Source organism: Poecilia mexicana, unplaced genomic scaffold (genome assembly GCF_051168715.1).
Source record: "Poecilia mexicana isolate PSO_F unplaced genomic scaffold, ASM5116871v1 scaffold_14, whole genome shotgun sequence".
NCBI lineage: Eukaryota > Metazoa > Chordata > Actinopteri > Cyprinodontiformes > Poeciliidae > Poecilia > Poecilia mexicana.
This window is the reverse complement of record NW_028263383.1, coordinates 3039911-3065083: the sequence shown is the minus strand read 5'-3', so window position 1 is coordinate 3065083 and position 25173 is coordinate 3039911. Positions and strand designations below refer to the sequence as shown.

General features: G+C 38.0%; 1 protein-coding gene across 1 annotated transcript in view; it reads right to left on the bottom strand.

Moving 5' to 3' along the window:
* LOC106916657 (sodium/potassium/calcium exchanger 3) overlaps positions 1-25173 on the bottom strand; it is a 32083-nt gene extending 6910 nt beyond the window's left edge. Inside the window, exons 1-6 of the mRNA XM_014985079.2 lie at positions 24491-25173; positions 13657-13767; positions 1959-2035; positions 1124-1198; positions 933-1017; positions 521-624 (exon numbers count right to left, since the gene is read on the bottom strand). Coding sequence (XP_014840565.1) covers positions 521-624; positions 933-1017; positions 1124-1198; positions 1959-2035; positions 13657-13767; positions 24491-24593 — 555 coding nt within the window. The 5' untranslated portion in view covers positions 24594-25173. The remainder of the gene's footprint in view (positions 1-520; positions 625-932; positions 1018-1123; positions 1199-1958; positions 2036-13656; positions 13768-24490) is intronic.

The window sequence follows — 25173 nt, the reverse complement described above, 5'->3', positions numbered from 1 at the left end:
GATGCTTAAATATTTGGACCAAATTTGTGGAAAATTATGCATTAGCATGGAAAAAATCAGAATCGTGAAAAGCTGACATAACTTGGTGTTGGGCCACATAAAAAGCTATAGTGGGCTGGATTTGGCCCCCGGGCCTTTAGTTTGACACCTGTGTTCTAGAGGCTCAGGAAAACTTTATGTTTGGAGATAATTAGCTGATTAAGGTGTGACACCAATAACATTTTCACAATATTCTAATTATCTCAGATTTTAGTTTTCATTATCTGTAAGCCATAAAATTTCATGAAATAAAGGCTTGAAATATTTAACTGTATATGTAACAAAACAATGAGATTCACTTTCTGAATAGTGAGAAAAAAATACTGAACTTTTTGACAACTGTGCTGCCATTATGTGAGAAAGTTTATAGCAGGCAAGAGTATTAAAAACAAATCAATCTAGTCCAACAGTAACTTTTTTTAGTGCAACATAGCATTGGAACAAACAAATAAAATAGCAGGTAGGGAAAAAGCTTTACTACCTGGCCTGCAAAGATCCCACTCAACCCAATAATGACCAGGATGTTGAAGACAGCTGAACCCACAATTGTGCCGACTCCGACGTCTCCTTTAGTGATGAAAACACCTAAAGATGGGAAGGAGTGGTTTCACTGTTGAGTCATAAAAAAATAAGGACAAATACTGACTTCTCTCAAACAAAGAGTGAATTTAAAAATGGCATTTTGACTCTCCTGGAACTTCAGTGTTTAATAGCAAGTGTTATTCTGTCTTAATCAGTTTTAAACTTCACTCTGCTGACATCTCCTGGACAGTTCTGGCTCCTGCAGACACACTGGTTATAATCTAAAGTTTTTCTGTCCAAAAGTCAAGATTCATGTGAAGAAACGCAAATGTCACAGCTGTTACTTGGTCTGGAGTCACAAAGCTACGAACCAATGAGAGAGGTGAACAGCTCAGGGGCGGAGCTTCCAGCAGCCATAAACGTCGCCCCCGCCACATCCTCGCTGAGCTGCAGGTTCTGGAAGATTAAATATCGGAGCCGAGAATAAAATAGCAGTCATCTAAATGACCTCTCCAACTGAGAAAATGACGTCTGAAGGCAGGCGGCAGCTGGTTTCCTTCACCTCAGATATTTTCTCCAGAGAAGGGACGAAGTAGTCGTCACAGACGATAGCCAGAGCGTAGAACATGTAGATGGCCTGAAAAACAGATTTGAGCATCACTAAATACACACACACACTGATTCTCCTTTCAGTGCAACAGCTTGTTTTGATGTTAAGAAAGTTAGAAAAAGTGTTCATGCCCCTTGAGTATTTAAGACATTTTGTCATGTTGCAATCACAAACTTTGGTGTTTTTTATAGGAATTTTATGTGAAAGACAGACCAACACAAAGTAGCTCAGATCGTTAATTTGAAACCAAATTTTCCCTAAAACTCAGAAAGTCCGGACTTTCAAATGAGAACATAGAGTCTTCTACTTTATATAATTTAATCTCAATCTAAATGTCGCTGTCTTGCGAAGGCCTCAGGGGTTTGTTAGAGGACATTACTGAACAACCTGCATCATAAAGACTAAGAAAAAAGTCGTAGACGTGATTAAAGCAGAGTTGGGTTATAAAAACAAAATCCCAAACCTTGAACATTTCACAACACGTGATTGAATTTATCATTCAACAATGCTTAGTTTCCAATGCAAGCCAAACAAGATAAACTAAGAGGCCAAACAAAACTAGCTCTATTCACAGAAGATCCTAAAAGGCCCAAAAATGTAACTTTATCTTTCACTTCATAATTTTATGCCACATTTGTGTATAGTCTCATAAAATCCCAGAAATATAAATTAGGATTTATAGTTGGAATTAGACAAAACCTAAAATGTTCAAGGGTTTGAACACTTCTGAGACACTGTATGCATGAGAAACAGAAGGGAGTTGTTGTTTTTTTCATGAGAAACTCACACAGAGTGCATGCAGGAGCACAGCCCCGTTCTTCCTCTGCTCCTTCGTAAAGATGTCCTCTGGAAACTCATGGATGGCTGTGGGAGGATTAACATTATAAACACCAAACAGCAAAAGGCAATTTTGTAGTCTGAAGAAAATTACAAAGAACTAATGAATCATGTTTCTATTCTGATTGTGTCCAACATTATGTTGTGGTGTTTTGGTGTAACCCACAACATCTACATGTACCAGAATGATACAGGAAATGATGCGAGAGTGAAACTGGCAGGTGCTTCCTGTAAAAAACTAAAACATAAAACTAAGTGATGGCTTGGCTGTTCCCTTGCCGGCCTCGAGAGTGTGGTGCAGCTCCAGTTCACATCTCCGAGCGGCGCTGGATGAATTTAAACTACAGCGCAGCGTGAGGCTATTAATAGCTCCTTTGCTGTGTGAGACAACAATGAGGCGACATGCTCACAATAAGCGCACTGTAGCTGTGGAGATGCACGAAGGCTACATGGATTAGGACCGGGTCCCTTGTGATCTGGGACATTAGATCTGCTCTTTGACACTGCAGCAGGGCAGAATGAGAGCAGGGAGGCCATATGGTCCAGAGGAGAGGACTTTAATTTGGACATGTTCAGAGGGAAAACATACATGCTTCTTGTGGGTTCTTTCTAAGACTTGAGGCAGGTTTTTTCTGCAGATTTCACCAACTCAATTTTAAAACCGCTATGAATGAAATTTAAGAGCTACGTCTCAATAGACGTAGCTGTTGAGACATAAAAAAAAAACAAATCCCAAGGGGGGGGGGATATATAGACTTATTTCATATGGCTGAGGTCAAACTGTTGTGTTCACAGCCAAACTGACTTTAAAAAGAAACTGGAAGAAGAGTTAAGTCAGCCAGTTGGCTGAATTTCGTCCAGCCAACCAGCGATAAATCCGCACCAAGATAGATGCAAATAAGCTAGTTAGCTAGCTGTTAGCAGAGTCACAGAATGCAGTGAAGATGTCTCAGCCTTTTGCTTAACAGAAAAGTCCCAGGAGAAAAAAATACATAAGATATACGATTAAATAGTCCTGCCGAGACCAAATTTAAGACCTGTGATTAACATATTTACTTTTTTAATTAATTTAAAATATTTTAAGGATCTGTGGACATCCTGCAAGGGTTGAAATAAGTTCCTGAAAGATAGCGGGGTCTCTGCTTCCTGCTCTTTTAAGATCGAGAGAAAATCTATTTTTACTTTGAGCCATCTGTTGTTGTACGATAGGGTTTGAACATTTCTGGGCATCTTATTCCACAAACAACAGCACCTCAAAGACAAGACGCACTGCAAGGGTCTTCTGTTGAGCTGATCAGCTGTTACATCTGCGCTCCCGCTGTGGTTTTGTTTCTATCACCTTCCTCGTCTCGTCCCCTCTCTGCCCCGACACTCAGGTTCTGCTGCGGGCAAAATCACAGGGCTGCCACAGCTAGCTTTGGATGGACGCTTTGAGGGGTTGCTGTGGTGAAGGTAGTTGCTATGGTGGCCCTCTCCCAGGGGGCAGCTTTTTTTGTGATGGGTGTCGGTACAAAGCCAAAGGCTAGGCCACTGCATCAATAATGAGAAAGGGGGAGGTGAATATATTTTTCCCATGGTAAGGATTCATGAAAAATTTAAAAACTAGATGAAGTGACAGCAGCTCTGGACTGAGATGTCTAAAAATATTTATTTTTCCTCACAAACCCTCGGGAGACGTCTGAGAGAGCGCGAGCGAGGCAGAAGGAGCACGAAGACAGAAGAGCAAAGAGTGAGCTCTGCTAAAACTCTTATGCAAAAAGCAGAGGAGACATCAGGGTTGGAGCTGACAGCACATCTGCATCTCCTCAAATCAAACTAGATCAGCTCCACAGAGTCACATATTTACTCCAAACAAGGCAACATTTGCACTAACTATCATGTTTTTCTCTGCTTCCAAACTTTTACTGCAGGCTTCAACAACTTTTTCAGCTCTGATCTCGTTTTGTTTCTCACAGTTTCTACAGCGACTCACGTGTCACCTATCCATTCCCACAGAAGCAGAGAAAGCTGTGGGACAACTTGTACTAGACCAGACTTGTCCGAAGCAATCTGTAATATGTCGTAGTTTGTCTTCTTGTGAGTGGACTCGCCTGAAGGCAGAACAATACGCAGCTTCAAAAAGAGCTCTGAAGCAGCAAACTAAGAGTTACATTAAATTATTTCAATGTGTTTCAAGGGAAAAAGTTCAAATCAAAGTAACCAAAATGCAAAAAGAGCAATAAAATATAATGTACAGAGAAATAATGATCATTTTAAGTTGTTTCTCGTGCCAGAACCAGATGATCCTCACCGGCTGGTTGGAAGCTTAAGAATCCCATCCTGGTCTGGTAAGTGAACACATCATATCAAAATGTAAGGCTGTTGAATCGCAAGAGTCAAATAATGAATTAAGTGACCTAGATCATATGCAGATTCCTTAGAGGACAGTTTGTGTGCTTTCCTGTGTTTATTAAAATTTTAATAATTATAAGTTTTGAATCTTAGTTTGGTATTTAAGACCCAGTTAAAGTACCAATGGTCCAGTTTAACGTGGATTTAAAGTCGTCTAGAGGTTGTAAAATAAGCTTATTATTATTTTTGTTTGAATGTCTATTCAAATTAACATGTGGTCTGGCAGACAAAAAACTAAGTTTGTGAAGAAAACATAAATAAGTGTAAAATCACTGCATTTATTAATCAATTTAGACTTTTGCCCTTTAGAGTGGAAGCAGGTAAAATGTCTGGAAAATGAAATCAGACGACGTTAAAGTGAACCATGTCTGAGCGTCTGAAGTGGCAACTTAGCAATTGAGGGTTTTTTGTTTGTTTATAATTGGCACAACTTGTGGAAAATAGCCTCACTTCCTTTTCCCAGTCAGAACACTGAACCTTTTTTTTTTTTTTTACAAAAGTATTAAAAAATCCTAACTAGCAGCTAAGATTAGATCATGATAAATCATTGATCTTATCAGTGCTGGCTTCTCTCAGATGGATTTAAATACATGTTGCAACGGCTTGTTTTTTTCACCTCAGCACTGGAGAGGGCTTGTTTTCATACTGGCACTTTGAACCAATCATAAAAAAGGGCAAAATAAACACACTTGAATTTAAATGTGAGAACGACTCACCCTGTCTGTGAGTGTGAACTGTACCTATATTTGCTGGAGGTTGGGAGAGTCTGGCTTACGGCTGACTTCTACAAATATTTGTTCCTGAGGTAAACAATAAAATAGGTAAAATTTGGTTTTACTAACAACTAAAAACACTGATCTTGAATATTAGCTTCTATACAACCATTGGAAACAAGAAATTAGTTTAATGCTGACATATTTTCTCCAAAATATATGATTTTTTTTTGTGCAATTTTTATAAAGATACAAAACTGATTTTTTTTAGCAATGTTTTTCACCAGCTAGTGAACAACCAGTTCTCAATCACTTCCTGCTTATAAGTTTTGATTTGACTTGTTGATAATTCTCATGACATGATTCAAAGCTTACAGAAAATCCCTGATCTCTTGCTTCATAAACTTTGAGCTTTGCTTTATTGTTTTAGGTTGCTATGTTTTATTTTGGATATTTAAAATATCTTCCAGTTCCAGCATTACATAGGAATGCACTGATCAACTTTTTTTCACATCCGATATGATACAGATGTCTATGGTTTGGTTTTGGCCGGAAGCGATCCCATACAGAAAAACAAATTACAAATTAATTTGATAACTCAGCACCAGTCCAGCACAGTTAAATACACCAATATCTTCACAAGTTTGGTCAAACATGTAAAAAATAAACAACAAACTTACTTAAAGTTCAGAAAGTGCAGTAAATAATTATAAATATATTACACAAAAAACTAATTATAAAGCTGTGTGTTTTTTTTAATATTGAGACAGATAAATATTATTGATATTGGATCAGTGCATCTCTACTGCTAAGACTTCTGTACAAAATCAAAGTTTATTAGTCTCTGAGAGGCTGAACTTGCATTATTATGATTATAATAATCAATATATTCCTTGAAAATTGTCTCAAAAGAACAATATGATAATTTATTGCAATAATTTCTGGGACAATATTCCTTATCCAAGGTTTTTTCCAGAAAACCTGCTAAGCCCGGCGGTCGGGGCGCTCAGCAGTCGATCATCCAGCGGCCCGTCGTGTTTTTGAGTTAAAAAAATGTTTAAAGTTGACAGGAAATTTGAAAATATCACTTGATAATTATGGGTTATTGAAAGATTTTAAGATTAATATCTGAACACCAACTAAAAAGTCTTAAATAATGTAAACATAAAAATAAATAAATAAATAAACAATGCTTAGCCTGGTGGGGGCACAAGTAAAGCCTGGTGGCCCGCCAGGCTTATTATACACTGGGGGAAACCCTGCTTATCTTACAGTAAAATTTGTTATTGTGACAGGCCTAACTATGCTAACTTTCTCAACATCTTGATATTCTGGTTGTTACTAGAGGAAATCCATAATCATTTAACAACTGATTCATCACTTTAAGGAATCATGTTTCCCCTCAATCCAGGTGAAAAATATATCCTAGAGCTTCAAAAGCTGTACGACTCTACGAAAAAAGGTTCGATCTGCTTTTACTACTGCAATTATAGGAACTGTGGTTGAATTTTTAAACAGAGTCCACATGCTGTGCGTGTTATGAACTGCCACACTGAATACTAAAAGTCATTTTACAGGGAACTCGTCTCATTTCTTTAAAAGTCATCCCCACTCCCCGACACCATAGAAAAGCACCATGATATTATGACTTTAAGATCCAGTCTGATCATGTAATTTGCATGTAGTGCAGTACTCATTATGTAAAAAATGCTGCTGCTGATGTAAGGAGGAGAGCTGAATGACGGGTGGTACGAGATAGAGCTATCAGTCTGAAAGTCAGCAGGATGTGCTGGAGTCAAGCCGAGGTACTGACTGTCACACCCAGAGGTGGCTGGTGTCTCCACAAACACACACTCGGCTGCATTTTTCATGAGGAATCAAAAAAACTATATTTCATCCAGGTGTGTATTGCAAATTCAATTATGCATTTGTTCTTTGATTCCTTTTCTTTGAGGTGAATGGGAAACAAGGCTGATGAGCCGACAGCAGGGCTTCAATGGAAACACGGTGTACACTGCTGTGACAGGAGAGAATAAAACATGATCAGAGGTAGCAACAAACTCAGAAAATAAACCATAAACATCGTCTGTTTGATGACAAATATTCACAATCAGAATCTAATCACAACATCAGTTTTCAAATACCATTTCCATAAATCTTGATGCCCTTCAAACTGTCCTGACGAAGGCAACTTCCTAGACGGCAGAGTGTTGTCTGCCAGTTTCTCAACACTTTCTCCCAAAATTCCCCTAAAACATGGCAGTGGAAAAATACTATTCTCTGCTGACTGTCACTTGCCAAAACAAACAACATAACAAACCTCATCAACAACACACACTGCAAGCTATTTAGTTCATTTACATCGTTTAGATTCTTTGACCCCAGCCTCCCCCCCCCACCCTCGCCGCCCCAAAAACACTGGTCTATTTTTGGGTCTCCTCTCTCTGCACTTTTAATGCTTGAAAGACAGAATTGTCTGGGTTTCAAAATTTAGCATTCAGTTGCCTAGTAACAACGGTCTCGGAGGCTTGTCAGCCGGAGCCGGATCGAGCCGTCTCCATCCTGTTAAGCAGCGGCGAGATAAATAGAGAGAAAGAGAGTCTGTGGCTGGACGTTGCAGAGCAATCCCCCAGATAATATCCCCAGAGGTCCGGGGTGGGCTTTTTAATCACACCACAGATTATACAATCGCTGTCAGGCGGCCCGCTGAGGAAGAGGGCAGAAACCTGAGGCTGGAGCCGCGCTCGCCGCTCGGGCTAATAGTACCTGTCCAGCCTTTTGTTCGCTTCCTTCTCTCCAGTGTATTACCACGATGAAGAATCTACGCCTGTGTCTTTGTAGGAGATACTGAGGCAGATCTGCTGGCAACCAGTGACTCAATAAAGGTTAAGTGTGTTATAAGGAAGCAGAATGTGAACGGATGCACTGAGCAAAACTGGAGAAATGAAGTGGGTCTCACCGATTTGTCAGGAATCGGAGGGGAAACGCCTCTTATGTAATCTCAGAGGTGGATGCGCTGCAGACTGTGGGGTAGTGATCCCATTTTTACCAGCACTTTAAGGCAGTTAGTATGAAATATCAGAGAGGCTCAAATGTGTGGTTGTTGTTTTGGGTTTTGGGCCAAAAGCAGAATCTCTAGAAGGACACACCTTGGTATGACCAATATTTGAAACTCTTCTCCATTCTCCCCATTATTTCCCACAGAAACAGCTCTTTGTCAGTATTTATAAATTCATAATTATTTCACCATAAAATGGTTTTAGTAAATCATTTTGACTGAACATGACTAGTTTTGATTCCTGCATATCTTTTAGTTTGGAAATGTGTTTTCAAGTACAAATGATATAAAATCTGCCTGTTTGAATAAATTAAATGGGTATTTAGAGGTTATGCTGTAAACCACTTCCTTCCTTAAAGATTCAGTATGTAGCTTTTATAAAACCTATTTTTATATATTCATTGAAACTGTCATTATGTCATGAGAGTATGAGTCAGATAATCTCTGGGGAAAATAATTGAGCTCCTTCGTTTTCTCCCAGTGTTATCTAGAAGCAAACTATCAGGGTCTTAGTGATGTCAATCAAGCCTGTATATGCGCTGCTCTCTTAACTCCATTGCTCTCTGCTACAATTCAACTTCTCCCCATCAGCACAGCCTGTCATGAATACTAAGGAAAGAATGGTTACTAAACAGTTTTCCTATATCGGTAAATTGTTTCTCTGCCATTAGAACATTTAGCAACGAGTACATGTGCTTGATTGACAGCACTAAGACACTTCTCCTGGCTCTGATTGGCTGTTTTTTAATGGGATCGATGCATTTCTTCAGATGGCAATAGGAGCTCAGAGAGGAGATCGAGCTTTTCACAGATTATCTGTCACAACATGGTGACAGTTTCAACAAATATTTAAAAAACATATTTTTTATAAAAGTTAATAATGCAGCTTTAACAAAACTTTTAACTTATGTACGTGTTGTTTGGTTAGGGTTAACTAACTTTAATTTATTTTAAACAGTAGCTTAAAATATAAGCATCATAGTGGTTGTTAATAAAAAAAAATGTTTGCCAATCTGTTGTCCTTTTGGCAACCCCGACACATGGTTGCCACGGTAACATGACCTCAGCCTCTCCACAGCTTTGTGCACACAGACTTGGCAGATTCCTGATGAATCCATTGGTTTTTCCAGTAAGAAACAGGATTCAAACTGGCAACCCTTTTTTAATACCCAACATCTAAAATAAACAAGCAACTTAGCAGTGTTAGTGCCTGACCCCGTTACAGCAAAGTGTTTTTTTTTTATTCATTTGATTTTAGCAATGAGAAGCATGAAGAAATGTGAAAGTAAACCGGTGAATTATTGTTGTGCTGCAGTATAACACATAGAAAATTGAATTTTCTATGTGAATTTTCAATAATAAAACTGTCAGCTGTGACGAATGCAGATAATGTCACAAAATAAAAAAAGATGAATAGATAATGCATCCCTAAACAAAGTTATGCACTCGTAAATGAGTCCAACAGGGGCTCCTTGAACAGCGCTATGCAGTCCTTGTCACGTTTTAGTGTAGTTCGTGAACACGCCTTGCATGAAGTCATGAAAGACAAATGTTTCACTCAAATCTGCCATGACTTTTATTTACTGTGCACATATTCTCTCAGGTTTCACACCCCCACCAGGCACTGGGAACCAGATGAAGCGCGATCCGGGCAAACCATTTGCACCGTTTATTTTTAGCCCAACTTGATTTGCATACATTTCTAGAAGAATATGCCTGGCTCCCAATGTGGAGTCAGGCTTCAACAATGCTGGAGTAGTATTGCAGGCAATGCAGTGTTGTGACTGACAGGCTAACATGAGCACAGAGCAACTCCAAATATTACCAAAACAAAACTTGACTCTGAAAGTGTTGTAGTATTAATATTATGTCGGCTGTTTAGATCACACAACACTAATTTTCTATATAAATTTTCAATAAAACTGTCGGCTGTGATGAATGTGGATAATGTCAAGCAGCATAATCAGCCCGAGAAGCAGAGGAATAAAGGTCAGTTTTGGCTCCGTAATGACTTTATTAGGAGCAATCTGAATCCATCCTAACTATACTGACAGCTGCAGGGCTCAGAAGGAAAAGCAAAGTAACTGGATCTGATAAAATCAGATCATCTGGGAAATTATTCTGACTTTAACTCTGCTTTTATGTGAGCCACCCGTTCCCCGGAGTATTTTAAAGCACAACTTTGGCACTATAGCAAACAGATACAACGTGTTGTCTGCCTGACCTTTCTGCTGACATACGGGGATTGAAAGGCAGGTCTCTGCCTCACCGTTTTTTATTAAACCTACATATACAATGTACTTTACTCTGCAAAAGTATCTCAGGAAAATCTAAACACTCAATTTCTGACTTGAGTGTCATTTTCAAAATTTGTTGAGTTCAGATGGATTGAGTGATGTACATCCTGCTAAAGTAAAAGGCCAGGTGGATAAACTACTAGGCCTGTAAATGCAGAACAAATGCAAGAAAGTTTGAGTAGCAGCATTACTGCTGTTTCAGCAAAAATACATTGCTCATGTTCTTGTCTTTTTAAAAATAAATCGATCTTTTTGAAAACAGTAAACCCTGTAACCACTAGAACGAAAATGTTTTTTTTTTGTAGGACTTTTAGATCCTGATTACAGTGCCTTGCATAATCAGGTTTTCCCCCGGTGTACTATAAGCCTAGCGGTCCCCAGGCTTTACTTGTCCCCCCACCAGGCTTAGCATTTTGAGACTTTATAGTTGGTATTAAGGTAATAATCTGCCAGTCTTTCAATAACACAATTATAAAGCGACATTTTCAAATTTCCTGTCAACTTTAAACATTTTTTAACTCAAAAATACGGCGTGACGCTGGATGAATGACTGCTGATTGCTCCAACCACTGGGCTTAGCAGGTTTTGTGGGGGAAACCGTGTATAAGCATTTATACCCATTTTCTACACTTTATCACTGAACAATCATAAACTTCAGTGTATAAAATAAAACTTTTTCTCATCCAATGAACATCTTTCTGTGTGCTTATATTATTGCATTGTTGTTGATGAAGTTGAGTCCTGTACTGTCTGAGGGCCTAATTTCAGCAATTCAGCATGCAGCTGATTGAATTAAAATAATCACTTTTGTTTGCTTAAATGGTTTTTCTTAATTCTACATTGAAAACCCTTTTGTTTTGATTTAAAAACCACCTTGCTTTCATTCCTCATCACATGACATAAAAATCTCATTTCTGATTTTTCTTTCATTGGTTTAGAAACTTAAATGGACTCCAGTCAAACTCTGAGAGTCCCCATGTCTGCATCATGCAGCAGAGCTCCTTTTTCAGATATCACTGAGCTTTAACTACTTTTTCTGGTTTTGCGAAGAATAGACTGAAATTTCAGAATGTAGATTTACAAACCTGGTAGAAACATACACCAAACAGTTTAGTTGTTATTCTATATTTTACACTACTTTGTGCTGGTTCGTCACATAAAACCCCAATAAAATACATTGGTAGATAAAATATATTTAAGTGGTTGTAATGTGGGAAAAGTTGAAGGGGTATGAACACTGTTAGACTCTCAGCCCTCAAAAGTTGGATTCCATTAACATCAAACTATTTTCTGCTTTCTGGTACGTCAGAGACTTTTTGTCCTCGGTTTGACAGATCAGGCAGATTTACTCAGTATTTTTGTAGCTGCTAACTCTACACTAAGAGAGACTGCTTTTCATAAAGTGTCTGAACAATTTAAATAAAGTAGAAATGTTCTGGCATCCTTCACCAGATTTACATCTTTAGACAGCTCTACTCCTCTCAACATCAGAAACAGATGTGCCAAAACATTAATGTCTGATTAAATTAGGAATATAATAAGAAAAAGTAATGAAATTAATATTATTTGAACAAATACTTATGATTTATGGAATAAAATAAACAAAAAGCAAATAATTGATTAATTGATTAAAACCAAGCAAATAAAGTAGTCAAATAATTTTCTGGATTTAAAGAAAATAATGTTGTTTTCAAATTCTTTTGGGCTCAATATAACAAATTTATTCTAAGTTATAAGAACAGAATTTAAAATGTTTGCTAAATTTAGCAAACTAAATAAAAGCTGATTTGGGTGCAGCAAAGTCAGTAAAAATCTATAACATATACATGGCTCTACTTATTTTAAAAGCTTGCTTATGCCTAACTTTTTCTGCCAGGAGAAAATTACGTAGGTAATAATTTTACCTGAAAAGTTAGTTACCTGTAATGGATTGGCCTTGTATCATTCTCAAACTGTGGTCCTTATAAAAAGGACTGTGAAATGCAAACTTGGGGTTTCTTTCTTTCACAAAAAAAAAAAAAAATAGTTTCACTTCACTGGTAGGTCACAGCAGGATTCCTATGTTTAAAGCTAAGACAGTTTATTTAATACCTCACCGTAAATGAGAGTAAAAGCCACCGTGAGACCCTCAGGAAGAAGATAGCAGTTAATGAGTCTGGTGGGAAATTTAAAAAGATCAACTCAATTTTAAATCTTAAACTGTGTTGAAAATATTCAAGTGGAGGACTTTAAAAAAAACTGCTAACATGTCTCAGTTAGCAGTTAGCATCATCGCTGACTGAAAGCCCTAAAACATTGCTATGGGACTTAAAACTGGTTTTTTCATTGGAGGTGAACAGGAGGAAATCTTTGTGCTTTATGAAAATCCAAAAATGGAGAGCCATGGTTTGGAGATGGCTTGCTGTAGCAGGACTCTACCAGGTCAAATCTAGAACACATTTAATGAAAATGTCAAAACATCTGTTAAAAAAAATTAAAGATAAAGAAAAACTGGACTCTGCACCATGACAATGACTCAGGACATACCAGTAAATCCACCAAGGCCTGGCTGGAATGAAAAGCCTTGAGCCCAGACAAAACCCAGATCTTGATCTCTTTGAGACGCTGTGGGATGAATTTAAAGGGGCGAACTTTCCTCAGACTTTCAGAGTAATCAGCAAACCATGATGATTTCAATACTGAGCAAAAATAAATGTGATTATGATTCTTTGCATAATCAGGTGACTCTCCATTTGAGCTGTTCTGATCTCATGAACATCTCAAATATAGTTACATCTTCCTATTTCATAAAATAATTGTTCAAAAGGTGAAACAGAAAAAAGCTAATGGCCAGAAAAATAAATTAAGCGAGTAGAAAAACCATTAAAGATCATTCTAATGCTATTTTCTCTTTTTAATTTCACTATGAGATAGTGTAAGGAGCAGATCTTCACTTAAAAAACATTCCAGTTTATGCAAAAACCCTTTCAATAATCAAGTCATTCTGAGTCAAATTAGTGATAATGAATTACTAATTTGTTCCAAGGAGAAGCTCTTGGCTTCATAGCTTATCTGTAAAAATTCGCTCACATTAGTTAACACTACATAATATGAAGTCAGAGTCCGATTAAAAACCCACGTATCAAATTCCCGTGTTTCCGCTTGCAGTGTTCAGTCTGGAGGTGTTTGACATCCATCCAGGTGACTCACCTGCTCGGGGCTCATCCAGGCTCTGGTTGTCTGATTTCTCCTGCATCAACCTGCGTGTCCATCGCAGCAGCTCACCGTTCACGCCTGGCTGAGGCCCGGAGGACTTCGTCTCTGTAACAGAACAGCAGCGGTCAGTTTAGGGCGAAGCCAAGCACATGCTTCCATTCAGTATGGAGGGATTGTCATTCAATCAATGTATTTATTGGAACAAACAGTGGAAAAATAGTTCTAACTTGTCACAGTCATTTCCACCGGTTTTCCAATTTAGACAATGACTGAGCAGAATCATCTTTATTCTATCTCCAAGCTGTGCCCACTGCTTTATACACGTTTATAAAGCCACTTTGTCTGACTTTCTTGTACACATTCCCAGAAATAGCCAAAAGATTTAGAGTAAAATTGAACAGATTTATTCTCTATCTTGCAGTTTATGTTCCTGGCTGAGAGAGATAGCAGTATGTTCAGAAACAATCTCTGTGCTTCATTCTTCAGTAGTTTATCTTCATGTGGATTTCGGTCACTACAGGCTTTTGGGAGGCAACAGCCAAGAAACTCCCCTCAGATAGATCTGCCTAACCATCCCAATTATGGTAGAAAAAACACGGACATCCTTCTTCACCACCCACAGAGATAAAGTGATATTTATTATACTCTCCATCACGCCGCAGTATTAATACGAAGCAGCCTGTCTGTGTGTCTGATGCACTTCGTGATTGCCAGGCGCTGCAGTGTCTCTTTGTACCTCACAGCTCAATGAGCCCATTTCACGAGGCCAGCGGTCGCGGCCGAGAGGAGACCTGAGGGCTTTCATGTTGAGGCATCAAGAGGCGCTCGACTCGTATGAAATTCAAATAGGTTTCTGCCACAGATGGCTCTGCGGCATTTTCACACTCCTAACTGGGACAAGTCACCTAGAAAAACATCTTATCTAATAATAAAAAGGTGAGCAGAAAACGTCATGTTTGCTCGGTTTCTTTTTTTAGATTCAAATTTTTCTGAACTCGCTGAGGTGAGTAACAGACTCTTTGGGATGGAAAGAGGATGAGATGCTTCATACGTGTGTGAAAAACAAACGTTCTGGCTCCAAATACAGTAAACGGCTGGCTGAGAGAGGAGGCTATTTAAAGATATCCCTCTGGGAACATAAAGTCAGATTTTCCTTTATGCTAAACGATTATTAGATGCAGCAATCATCATAAGAAAGCAAAGACTTCCAGTGGAATATCATGGAGAATATTTTTTATTACACTCCTTTAAAGGCCCTCATAACTATGGCTGCAAGTTTGATTGTGGCGGTGAAGTTAAACAGGGTTTCCATCAGGGGTTAGCTTAACAGCAGTGCTAAACTCAAGCCCTGAAAAAATATTTATACCACTTAACCACAAACTTGAATTTATGGTTTTGGGATTTTATGTCATCAATCAACACAAAAGAGTCGAAATTAATAATGGTTTTTAAAGATTTTGACAAATGAAAATATAAAAAGTCTTGCAACAATTTTTGTTAACCACCTTTACTGCCCCCCTTTGCTCTGATACCCTTAAATAAATAAACTCTAATGCAGCCAACTCTCCACATAGTCAATGCAGTCCACCTGTGTGTGATTTAAACTCTGTCCAGTTGTTCTGTGAAGGTTTCAGAGGTAATGCACTCAGAAGCTACTTAGCGATTTGCTAACTAGCTATTTGCTACTTAGCATATAGCTTAACCCTATAAGACCTAAGTTTCAATCCCTGCCTGGATATTTTTGCTTATTTTAATTGTACGCAGTTCATTAAATGTCCTGTGAGTAAATATATATTTTCCCATTTATCCATAACAACTGGAACTCTCAATATCTAGCAAGTTATTTTCGCAATTTATCGAGTGCCCCTCAGATTAATTTCACTGCCTGCTACGGCGGGGGTGAAATTACCGAAATAACTCAATATTGGCTGGAAAGCGCAACGTCTCCCCTTTCCGAAACCGCTGGATCTTTTCATATAGCGCAACGTGTGGCGGAATTACGGTTCTACAAATTTGGCTGTATCGTCTATGACACGTTCGGTCTGGAAGTCGGTTAATGAAAACCGAGGAACATCGCAGACAGGTCAGAAAGTTGTGAAGTTTAAAGAAAAGTTAGACTATGCCACATCTCAAGCGTTTAACATACTGTGCAGCAGGAGGAAATTAATGAGGAGAGCAGTCAAGGTTCATGGTAATTTGGACCTGCAGAGAGGGAGAAATGTAGAAAAATTTGCTTTATTTCTTGAGCTCCACAATTGTGACATTATTGAAGAGCGGCAGGGCTTTCATTTTTGAAAGAAAGCCCTACAAGGCCCTGTTTAATGTTTGCCACAGGTCATATGGAGTGGGTGCAGTGGTCATATGACAGCAAATTGAACTTTTGGGTCAACATCAGAGGTCTGCAACCTGCAGCTGTGGAGCTGCAAGTGGCTCTTTAGACCCCTTATTATGGTTCCTAATAACTGTGGTAATTGAAAACTGCTAACTTTAGCTGTTTGGGCTTTTCATCCAATATATTCATGACATTTTAATAGAAAAGAAGAATGGTGAGGAAATATGTCCAGTAGCAGTCTGTCCTGTAATGATGCCTCTGACTGAAGACAGTTACTGTATGACTGTTTCATTTTCCAGGCAGCAGAAGAGACAATCTTCTAGAATAAGGTGTGCTGAATAACATCTTGTTTCTCTAAGAGTTTAATGTTTTTCTTTATTTTAAAACCTTCTTAATTTCTTAAAATAAATCAAAAATGTCCTAAAGTAGACATTTGTCAAAAAGGTGTCTTTTTTCAAGGGGTAATGTGACATTTGCAAGCTGTAAGAGTCTTGAGGTGACGGTTCATCTTCCACTATGACAACGACCATGTTGATGTGTCAAAATGGAAGTGTCAAAATGGCCCAGTCAAAGTACAAATGTAAATAAATCAAATTAAGAATTGTGGCAAGGCTTGAATAGCATGGTTCCTAGGTGATATTGTTCAAAGAATAGACAAAAAGTTCACTCTCCAAATGTGTAAAACATTTTGATAGATACTAAGACTCAAATGAACACCTCTTCTTAAGATTATTTCTGAATAACCATAAATAATGTTCCTTTCACTTTGCCATTATTCTGGTCCATCGTTCCAACAAAACAAATTTGTTGCTAGAAACATGACAATATGTAAAAAATTCAAGAGTTTACGGTACTTAAAATTACTGTCTTCCTTTTGACATTGACCTTTGACCTGTAAGTCAGACGTAACTGATTGTTGGTGTAGATGACAAAACTTAGTTCATGATGTAAATATAGAAGAGCGGTGCCAGAACAACCAGAGATAAAATCTGATTTGTAGAGTTTGTATGGAAATAACCTAATCCTGTTTTTAAAAGCTGAATAAAGACTCCAGGTGGAGAAATTACAACTAGAGCCATCTAGTTGTAATTTGCTAGACTAAAAAAGTGCTGTAGAATAAATCATTTTTGTATGAGGTGGTAAAATAAGTCAGAAATTTTTAAAATTTTCTGTTAGACAAATTAATTATTCCAGAAGTTATTGCGATAAATGATAATATTGCTGTTTTGAGATAATTTCTAAGTAATATAACAGTAATGGCAAAATAATAATGCAAGAGGGCATTCTAAAAAAACTTTAAATTCTAGTGAACATTTAATACTGGAACTGGAAGACATGTTAATATATCCAAAATAAATAAACAAAACAACAAATAAAATAAATTTTGAAGTCTTTGTAAACAAAACGGTCCTCTAAAAAAAAAGGACTGGATGAGACCAAAGCACCAAACTGAAGATTTATCATCCAGTTTTTGGTAGAAAGAGAGAAAAAAAGAGATAAATGATAAATCATGCCATGAATTTGTTTTAATTTATCATTCAATTAATTGATTTATTGATTCAGGCCTAATTCTGCACCTAAATCACTTCATATAATTAGACTTTATACTTATATATATAAAAAAACAATAAGCTGGAACAGGTAAAAGAAATTAAATGACTGTTTTATTCTAAACAATGAAATATTAGTAGATTGTTACAGAAGGAGCATTTCTTCTGAATATCTACATTTATAAAAATGATCCTGCCAATGGTCATTTATCTATTCATACCAAATATGGAGGCAACATCAGCTTTTTAACAGAAACTGTTTAAATGTTCAATAACTTATTAACAAAGATGCGTCATAAAATGTGTTTTTAACCAGAAATGGCTGATTTTCAGGTCGTTCTGCTCTGACCTGTCGTTACCTGATAAGAAACTCAAAAATATCTCCTTTTTTCAACATGAATGCACCACATCAAAGCGTGACAACATCCTGCAGTGTTGTTAGTGCGATGAACTGCATAATATATTGAAACGCAAGAACCACATCAAATTTAGTACTAGTAAATTTGTCTGTTTTCTATGAATAAGCCATATTTTCAGCATACCTTTCTCATCACCAATTGCCAGAAAGCTTCATGTCACGCTAACATCCTGCCTCTTCCCAGCAGCAGCTCTGCTGGGAAAAAATAAACTTTTTTATTTCTGCTTTTTACTGTAAAGTCACTCAGTTGGAAAACTGCACCATAAATTTGCAGCATGCCCCTAATTCCCATTGTTACAGTAATGGATCAAAATGAGCTCTTCCTTCTTTATTTTTGATGTATTTGTTTAGTTGACATATTTTTAGGAAAAAGTTAAATATTAAAGAAATAAGTGTTTATAGTTTAACCCAATGAGCATTTCTTGTTGTCATAACCTTCTTTTATATTAGATAGGGAAATATATGATTCAGATTCTTTTTTCTGTTTTATTTGAGTGAAAGTGGCATAAATGAAAAGGTCTGATTTAGGTCATTTAAAGTGTATTGACCATTTCAGATTCAGTATGATTCAGTTTTACTATCTGTACGGTAACAGACCATATTTAGTCATTTTCCCTGTGATCCAGAACGGTGTTAAAAAATTTACTACCTGTTTAACCTACCGGATACTTTACAGACCAACCGGGACACTAAGTTTTCAACAAAAGAGCAGGACTGAACACAAAGGAACAGGGATATTTCAGACAAAGCTGTTATTCAACGCCATTAAACAGTTTGTGGACATTTATGGCCTCACAGGTAGATAACAAAGTAATAAATAATGATAAGGCTTTTTGTCAATGCTATAAAGCTTTCCGTACAGACATAATGCAGCAGAAACGAGTCCTTAAATGTCAGGCAATGAATCTGATCTGCTTTCTATATGCACAGCAAAAAATAAAACACATAAATCTTTATGAGAACATTTTGATCTCAAAAGCTCCTAACTGGTGCGTTTAGCAAACTTTAAACCCTTTTTCTGGTCATTAGGTTTTATGTTCTTGGGTTTAAACACCAAGAATGACAGACTTGTTAATACTTTCCCCAGTGACTGCCAGGAAAATTATGTGACAAGCTCTATGACTAATATTTACAAATAAAACACTGAAAGAATAAGCTCTGTAAAGGCTGCTTCATCAAGAAGAAACTACAGTAAACCCTAAACTACAACGGAGAACTTAACTCTAACTTAGAAATGTAACTAATCAACTATTTTACAGCGTCTTTAAAAGGAGTTGATGTTGCTTGAAGTTTGTCAGTGAATTTTATTTGTATTTTATTTAATAAACCAACTTAAAGTGATGCAAGATTGTGAAGGAGAAGAAAACAAAGAAATATATATATATATATATATATATACATACATACACACACATAGGCCTGTCATAATAAACTTTGCTGAACGATAAATTGTCCCAGAACTTATTGCAATAAACGATAACATTGTTGTTTTAAGAACATATTCAAGTAATATAATAGTAATTATAATGGCATAAAAATGCAAGAACACATTCTCAAAGTTCAATAGACTTTAAATTCTAATGAACATTTAAACACTGGAACTGGAAAACATTTGGAAAACCCAAATTAAATAAAGAAAACAACAAATAAAATAAATTATTAAGTCTCTGTGAACTAAATTGTCTTTGGAAAAAAAGGGCTAGTTGGGACTAAAACACCAGACTGAAACTTTTATCATCCAGTTTTTGTAAAAAGAGGGAAAAAGAGTTTCTTTTAACTTATCATGCGATTAATTGATTTATTGTGACAGGCCTAGATATATAGTTAATTTTCTTACTCATAAAACTCAGAGACAGGTGACGTGCATCAACCATCCTGAGTTAATACTTTGACCTTTGACTGAACTGGAAATCTTCTGGTTGTGCTTTTTTCTCAGTTTTACACACCTAAAACGTACAACGTTGCCCCAGCTCAGCCAGACAGGATGGAGCGCTTCAACGAGCCTCAGTTCTCAAGTCGTGCCACATTTAGATCTGGACTTTGACTGGGCCATTTATGTTGACTGAAAGGTGAACCATTGCCCATGTCTCAAGTCTTCCGCAATCTTCTGGACTCTACTAACTAGACAACTTCACAAAGCAGCTATTTGTGATGTATTTTATTTAAAGGTGTCAGATTAAAGGGGTCTGACTAAATAAAATGTTGTATCATTTTCCATCCACTACACAAGGATGCTACTTTGTGTTACAAATTAAATCCCAACAGACTGAGGTCTGTGGTTGTGATGCAACAAAATATGAATAAGTTTAAGGGGAATGAAGCCTTTCTGAGGCCAGTAAATACACAGGTTGATTAGATTTCTGGCTACAATTACATTACATAAGCAGTAATCTTCATCTGGAGCATACCATACTGAATCTTTAGATTCAGAGCAAGCTTTCTAATCTCTGATGTCTAATCTGTGGTCTAGTTGAAGTCCAGGTGGTTTAAGAAAAAAAACAAAACAACATAGATAACTCTTATTCCTTCAAGCACATTTCCATAAAGGTTTTTTTTTTGTTAAGCTTAGTAGCATCTTCTGTAGGATTTGCCAAGAAGCTGACATTTTATGACAACTTCAGTTAACATCAAACATTTCTACTCTGCAGCAGCGTAAAGGTGTGCATGGCTTATTAACTACCCAGATTTACTGCGGCATTTATTTACTGTTAACTATGACTACTGCAGCTCCTGATTTAAAAAAAACGGCTTAGACACGGATAGCCATAAATGGCTACAAAAGCTGTGTTATTGTGGACACAGCAGCATGTCTAATATTTTCCAGTATTGTTCTGCCTGTCACCATTACAATCAGCAGACCACAAGCTTTGCCAAAAAGGTTCGAGCGAGCAGCCTTGGTCTGTGTTCAGAGAACCTCTTCAGGTTGATGGCACACTCATAATTTAAAGGTGAAGCATAAATATTAATGACACGGCTCATACAACGGGACACTCTGCCACAAAGGGATGGCACGCAGCAGAAGCAGGATGAAGCCCAAATGGGAATTAAAACACTCCTGGCAGAAATGAAAAAGTTCAGCTACTCGAATCCGTTGGATGCGCGCGGGAGGCGAAGGGGGAAAATGGTGCTGAAGCATCTGCTGAGGATGTGTGTGACAGTGTGTGACCACATCAGCAAAGGCGACGAGCGGATGACGAGCTGGAGGAGAGTGAGGGGGTGGGGTGGCGCCTTTAGGGGCATCGCCGCCGTATTTCACACACATTTCTCTGGGTTTCTATGCAGAAAGTAAATATAATCTAATATCTGTCATTTTATTGTTTGCCTACTGAGACAGCTTCTACTAAAAATAGTCATTGTTTTATGGAGATCTGCGAGTTACTTCTGTGAAAAATCATGAACAAATAGATAATATAGAACACAAACAGATACAAGTATCTGCAACATCTTGACAGCGGTTGACCATTTTAACAGCTTAAAGGCAGAAAGTATGATGGGTTCTGCTTTCAGTGGAGTTATTTGTACCAACCGGATGGACTTGTGCCCATAATTAATTCAGAGCCTCCTAAAATTATTCCAACTCTGATGCAAAATAGGTTCACTGCCAACATTCAACACTTATTCTTTGAAATAAATAAAAGTAATGTCATAAGGATTTCCTCCAAAATCAACCCTAAATCCAGTTCCATTGACTACTGCACAATCTAAATCATATGTGTCGAACTCAAGGCCAAATCTGGCCCGCCACAGCTTTGTATGTGGCCCTATAGATTCTAAACTAAACACTAAATGTGCTTTAATATTATGTTATCAAACAAATCAATGCAGTTTTTATCTGTTTACTGCCAAATTATATCAATCAGTTCCCTCCAGTTTCTTGAAAATTATCATGGAAATTCTCACAAGGCCACCAACCTTTTTTGCACTTGTACACAATTGGGAGTTTATTGCAGATCTTTCTCAAAAATTCTCAAAAACTTTCTTACTTGTACTAAACAGCTGCCTCATTCTTAACTGATGACAGATTATAATCCATAATCTATAAAGTGGGTAATAAAAAGCCGCATTTACCACCAAAATAAGTGCAAATATCGCAAATATTTCCAACACAAACACTTTAATTTTTATTGCAAAAAAAAATCACAAAAAATATCACAAAAGTTCAGTAATATTATTTAATTATAAGAATTCATTGATATTTTAACAGTTTGTGTACAGGTTTTATCAATACATTCTGTCACAACCGGCCCTTTAAGAGCATTCATGATTGTGATTTGTCCCAAAACAAAAATGAGTTTGACACCCCTGATCTAAATCATTCAATCCCCCCGAGGATAATTCTTCACAACCTTTGCGAACGATATGTGGTAATCAGACGCAGTCGGTGCAACCAATCAGATGCTTCGTTAGTTGAGATAACAGAAAGTTTTATTGCGTGCTAGAAATAGGGGCAAAGAACTTGTCTCAAAGAAGAGATGAAGGAAGCCGATACAGCTGGACAGTTTTCAGCTTTACAGTTAAAGGAATCTCGGCTGGATGTGGCAGGAAGTAGAACCACCAGCGGCTATTCCTGAGGAGGCTGATGGTCAAAAACTCTTCACTGACAGCAGAAAAACCTGCACAGAGTTGAAGGGCTCAATGCCTGAACTCCAGAAAGCAAAACACTTATGAACCAAAAGCATAAAAGAAGCCGGATCCAAACTGTGTAAGTAAGCCAAGAGGTTTTAGGATTCTGTGAAGCAATAACTCAAAATGTTAACTTTCAGAGCCAGCAGTGCGTCTGGAGGAGAAAGAATGAATCACCCTGCCTGCAGTAAAGCAAGGCGGTGGCTCAGTGATGCTCTGGAGCTTCGACTTTTTGCTGCACTGAAAATCTGCACGGTGTGAAAGGTACAACTTACGATGAATTATCAGGAAATCAGCGGTCTGCGGGGAAGATTAAGTTTGGGTTTGGACAACGAACCAAAACATTTCTCAAACAACATCAACGAAGTGAAGACGTCTCTGGTGTCTCACTGTGAATCATGCAGCAGGTCATAACAGCAAAAGGTGCTGCATTAAGATGCTCCTCTAGAAGGGGTTGATTTATTCTGAAACTATTATAACTGGCATTTTGTGTTAAATTTGGAGAAATCGTTTGTAACATAAGATGTGTTGCTCTCTAAACATCTGATTTATGTGCAACTGCAGATCGTAGTGACCTAGAGGCTAAAACTGATGGGGAAGAAAGAGAAGAGTGAGGAAAATGGGAGTTAATCATATTTCCACTTCATATTTTCTTCATATTGTTCCTCCCTAGTTCTGTCGTACGTTCCAACATTTTAAACTCCTTTCAATAAGAAGCAAAAGGAAGAAGCAGAGAGACAGGAGTATTTTCTGGCCTCCCTACAGCTGCCCTCTGCCAAATGAGAGGATGTGACCATGAGAAACACAAACTTCCCTGTTTTAGAAATATTTTCAACTGTGAAACAACAACAGCCGAGGCTTGGGTTAAGAAGGAAGGCGCATCAAAACCGGCAAAATGATACACAAAACACTGTTAAAATATTTCAGCAGTCTAGGTATTCATTTTACTGTTACTGTTTAAAAAAACAAATAGATATTTATCTACATATACAGCCATACAGATGTATATTTACACAGGTTAGTCATGCCACACAAATCATGGAAATCAAGTCGTTTCTCTGCATTAATTTGATTTTTATAAACTGAAATCAGGTGGAAACCAGGATTCTGTTTACCAAATCAGTTTGTTTCGAAATAAGTCATACTTTTTTAATTTACCATCTTTTATTATTAAAATCCACCTTGTTTTTCACATATAAAAACAGTTTCTTCATGAAATAATGTGTCTTTAGCGTGCCTAGTCATAGTCAGTTTGTCCTCTGAGCTACAGATAATGCCCAGCCTACACCCCCAGTGATTGGATTTACACATGCCACAGTTTGTGCCCGCGTTGTATGATCAACAATCTGTCACCTCCCTGCAGGGTGAACAGAGTCAATCATCCCAAGAAGCCCAGACAGAGAGGCTGAGGGATGGGCTGCAGTCATGTCAGGAAAAACGCAGAAGTATGTCATGCAGCAGCAGGGCGTGCTGCTGGAGATTCAATCTAAACTCTGCAAGTTCAGCTTGTTTTAAAGGTTAAACATTCAACCAGAATGGGAATAAAGAGAATGCATAGCCGTCTGATAACAGCATGTGGTTATGCACTAAAATTTGATTTTTTAAAAGGAAGATACTGACTTACTTCTAAGATATGCATGTCGTTTAAAAGATACAAAATTGTACGTTTAATAAAATAAATGCATATATAACAATAAAAATTAATAGACATTAGACTAATATTACTATTAATACTACTAACAGAGCACAACATGTACTTTTGCTCGTCTTTTTGTCATTTTCACTGCAAATAATTTTACATAGTACTCAGATTGGAGTATATTTTTAAGCACTAAGTTATAATACTGGAGTTAGAGTGAACTTCCGTCGCTGCCACGCAGCCGTGCGTCCTAATTAAGGTCTCACCTGGAGCCTGGAGGACCTGCGTGAGCCAAATGACGGCGACCAGCCCGACTCCGCAGCAGCAGAACCGCTGGAAGGGCCGCCGGTGCCTCGCTGCCGCTTTCATTCCTCCGCCAGCTGCATGTTCACCAAAAACATCTGTTGCTCTCTGTCTTTACACTTGTTTCACACTTTCTTGGAAGACAGCGACGAAACAAACCGCCTCCTCCCTCCCTCCTTCTGTTGCTTCTCTGACAAGTTGGGTCCAAAAGACAGAAAAGAGGAGAAGAAGAAAATTCCCCCGCAAAGACGAGAGCCCAGTTTACTCCAGCAGCTCCGGGCTCAGAGCAGGAGGCGCCGCGCTGGTGAACTCCACCGACCGTCCTCCTGGTCGCACATAGCGGGGAGACGCGTCAACGAGCTTTCTGCGTTCATGTGTGTAGCCTGAAAGGTCGACTGCAGATCCCACAGTGAGGTGCAGCAACAGGAGGCGGTATGTTCCGAGCACTGTGTTCCTGCTCGGGGTGTAGTGCTCATCAGTGGCCACCAGGGAGCGACAAAACGCAGGGTGCGCAGTTCAAATCAAATCTACAGCGGCACAGGAAACTGTTTGGCCTTACCTACGTTTTGGACGTAAATGTGTTCAAAATACATAAGTGATGACGCAGCAGCAACCAAGAAATGCATTTTATTATACAGCTATGAAA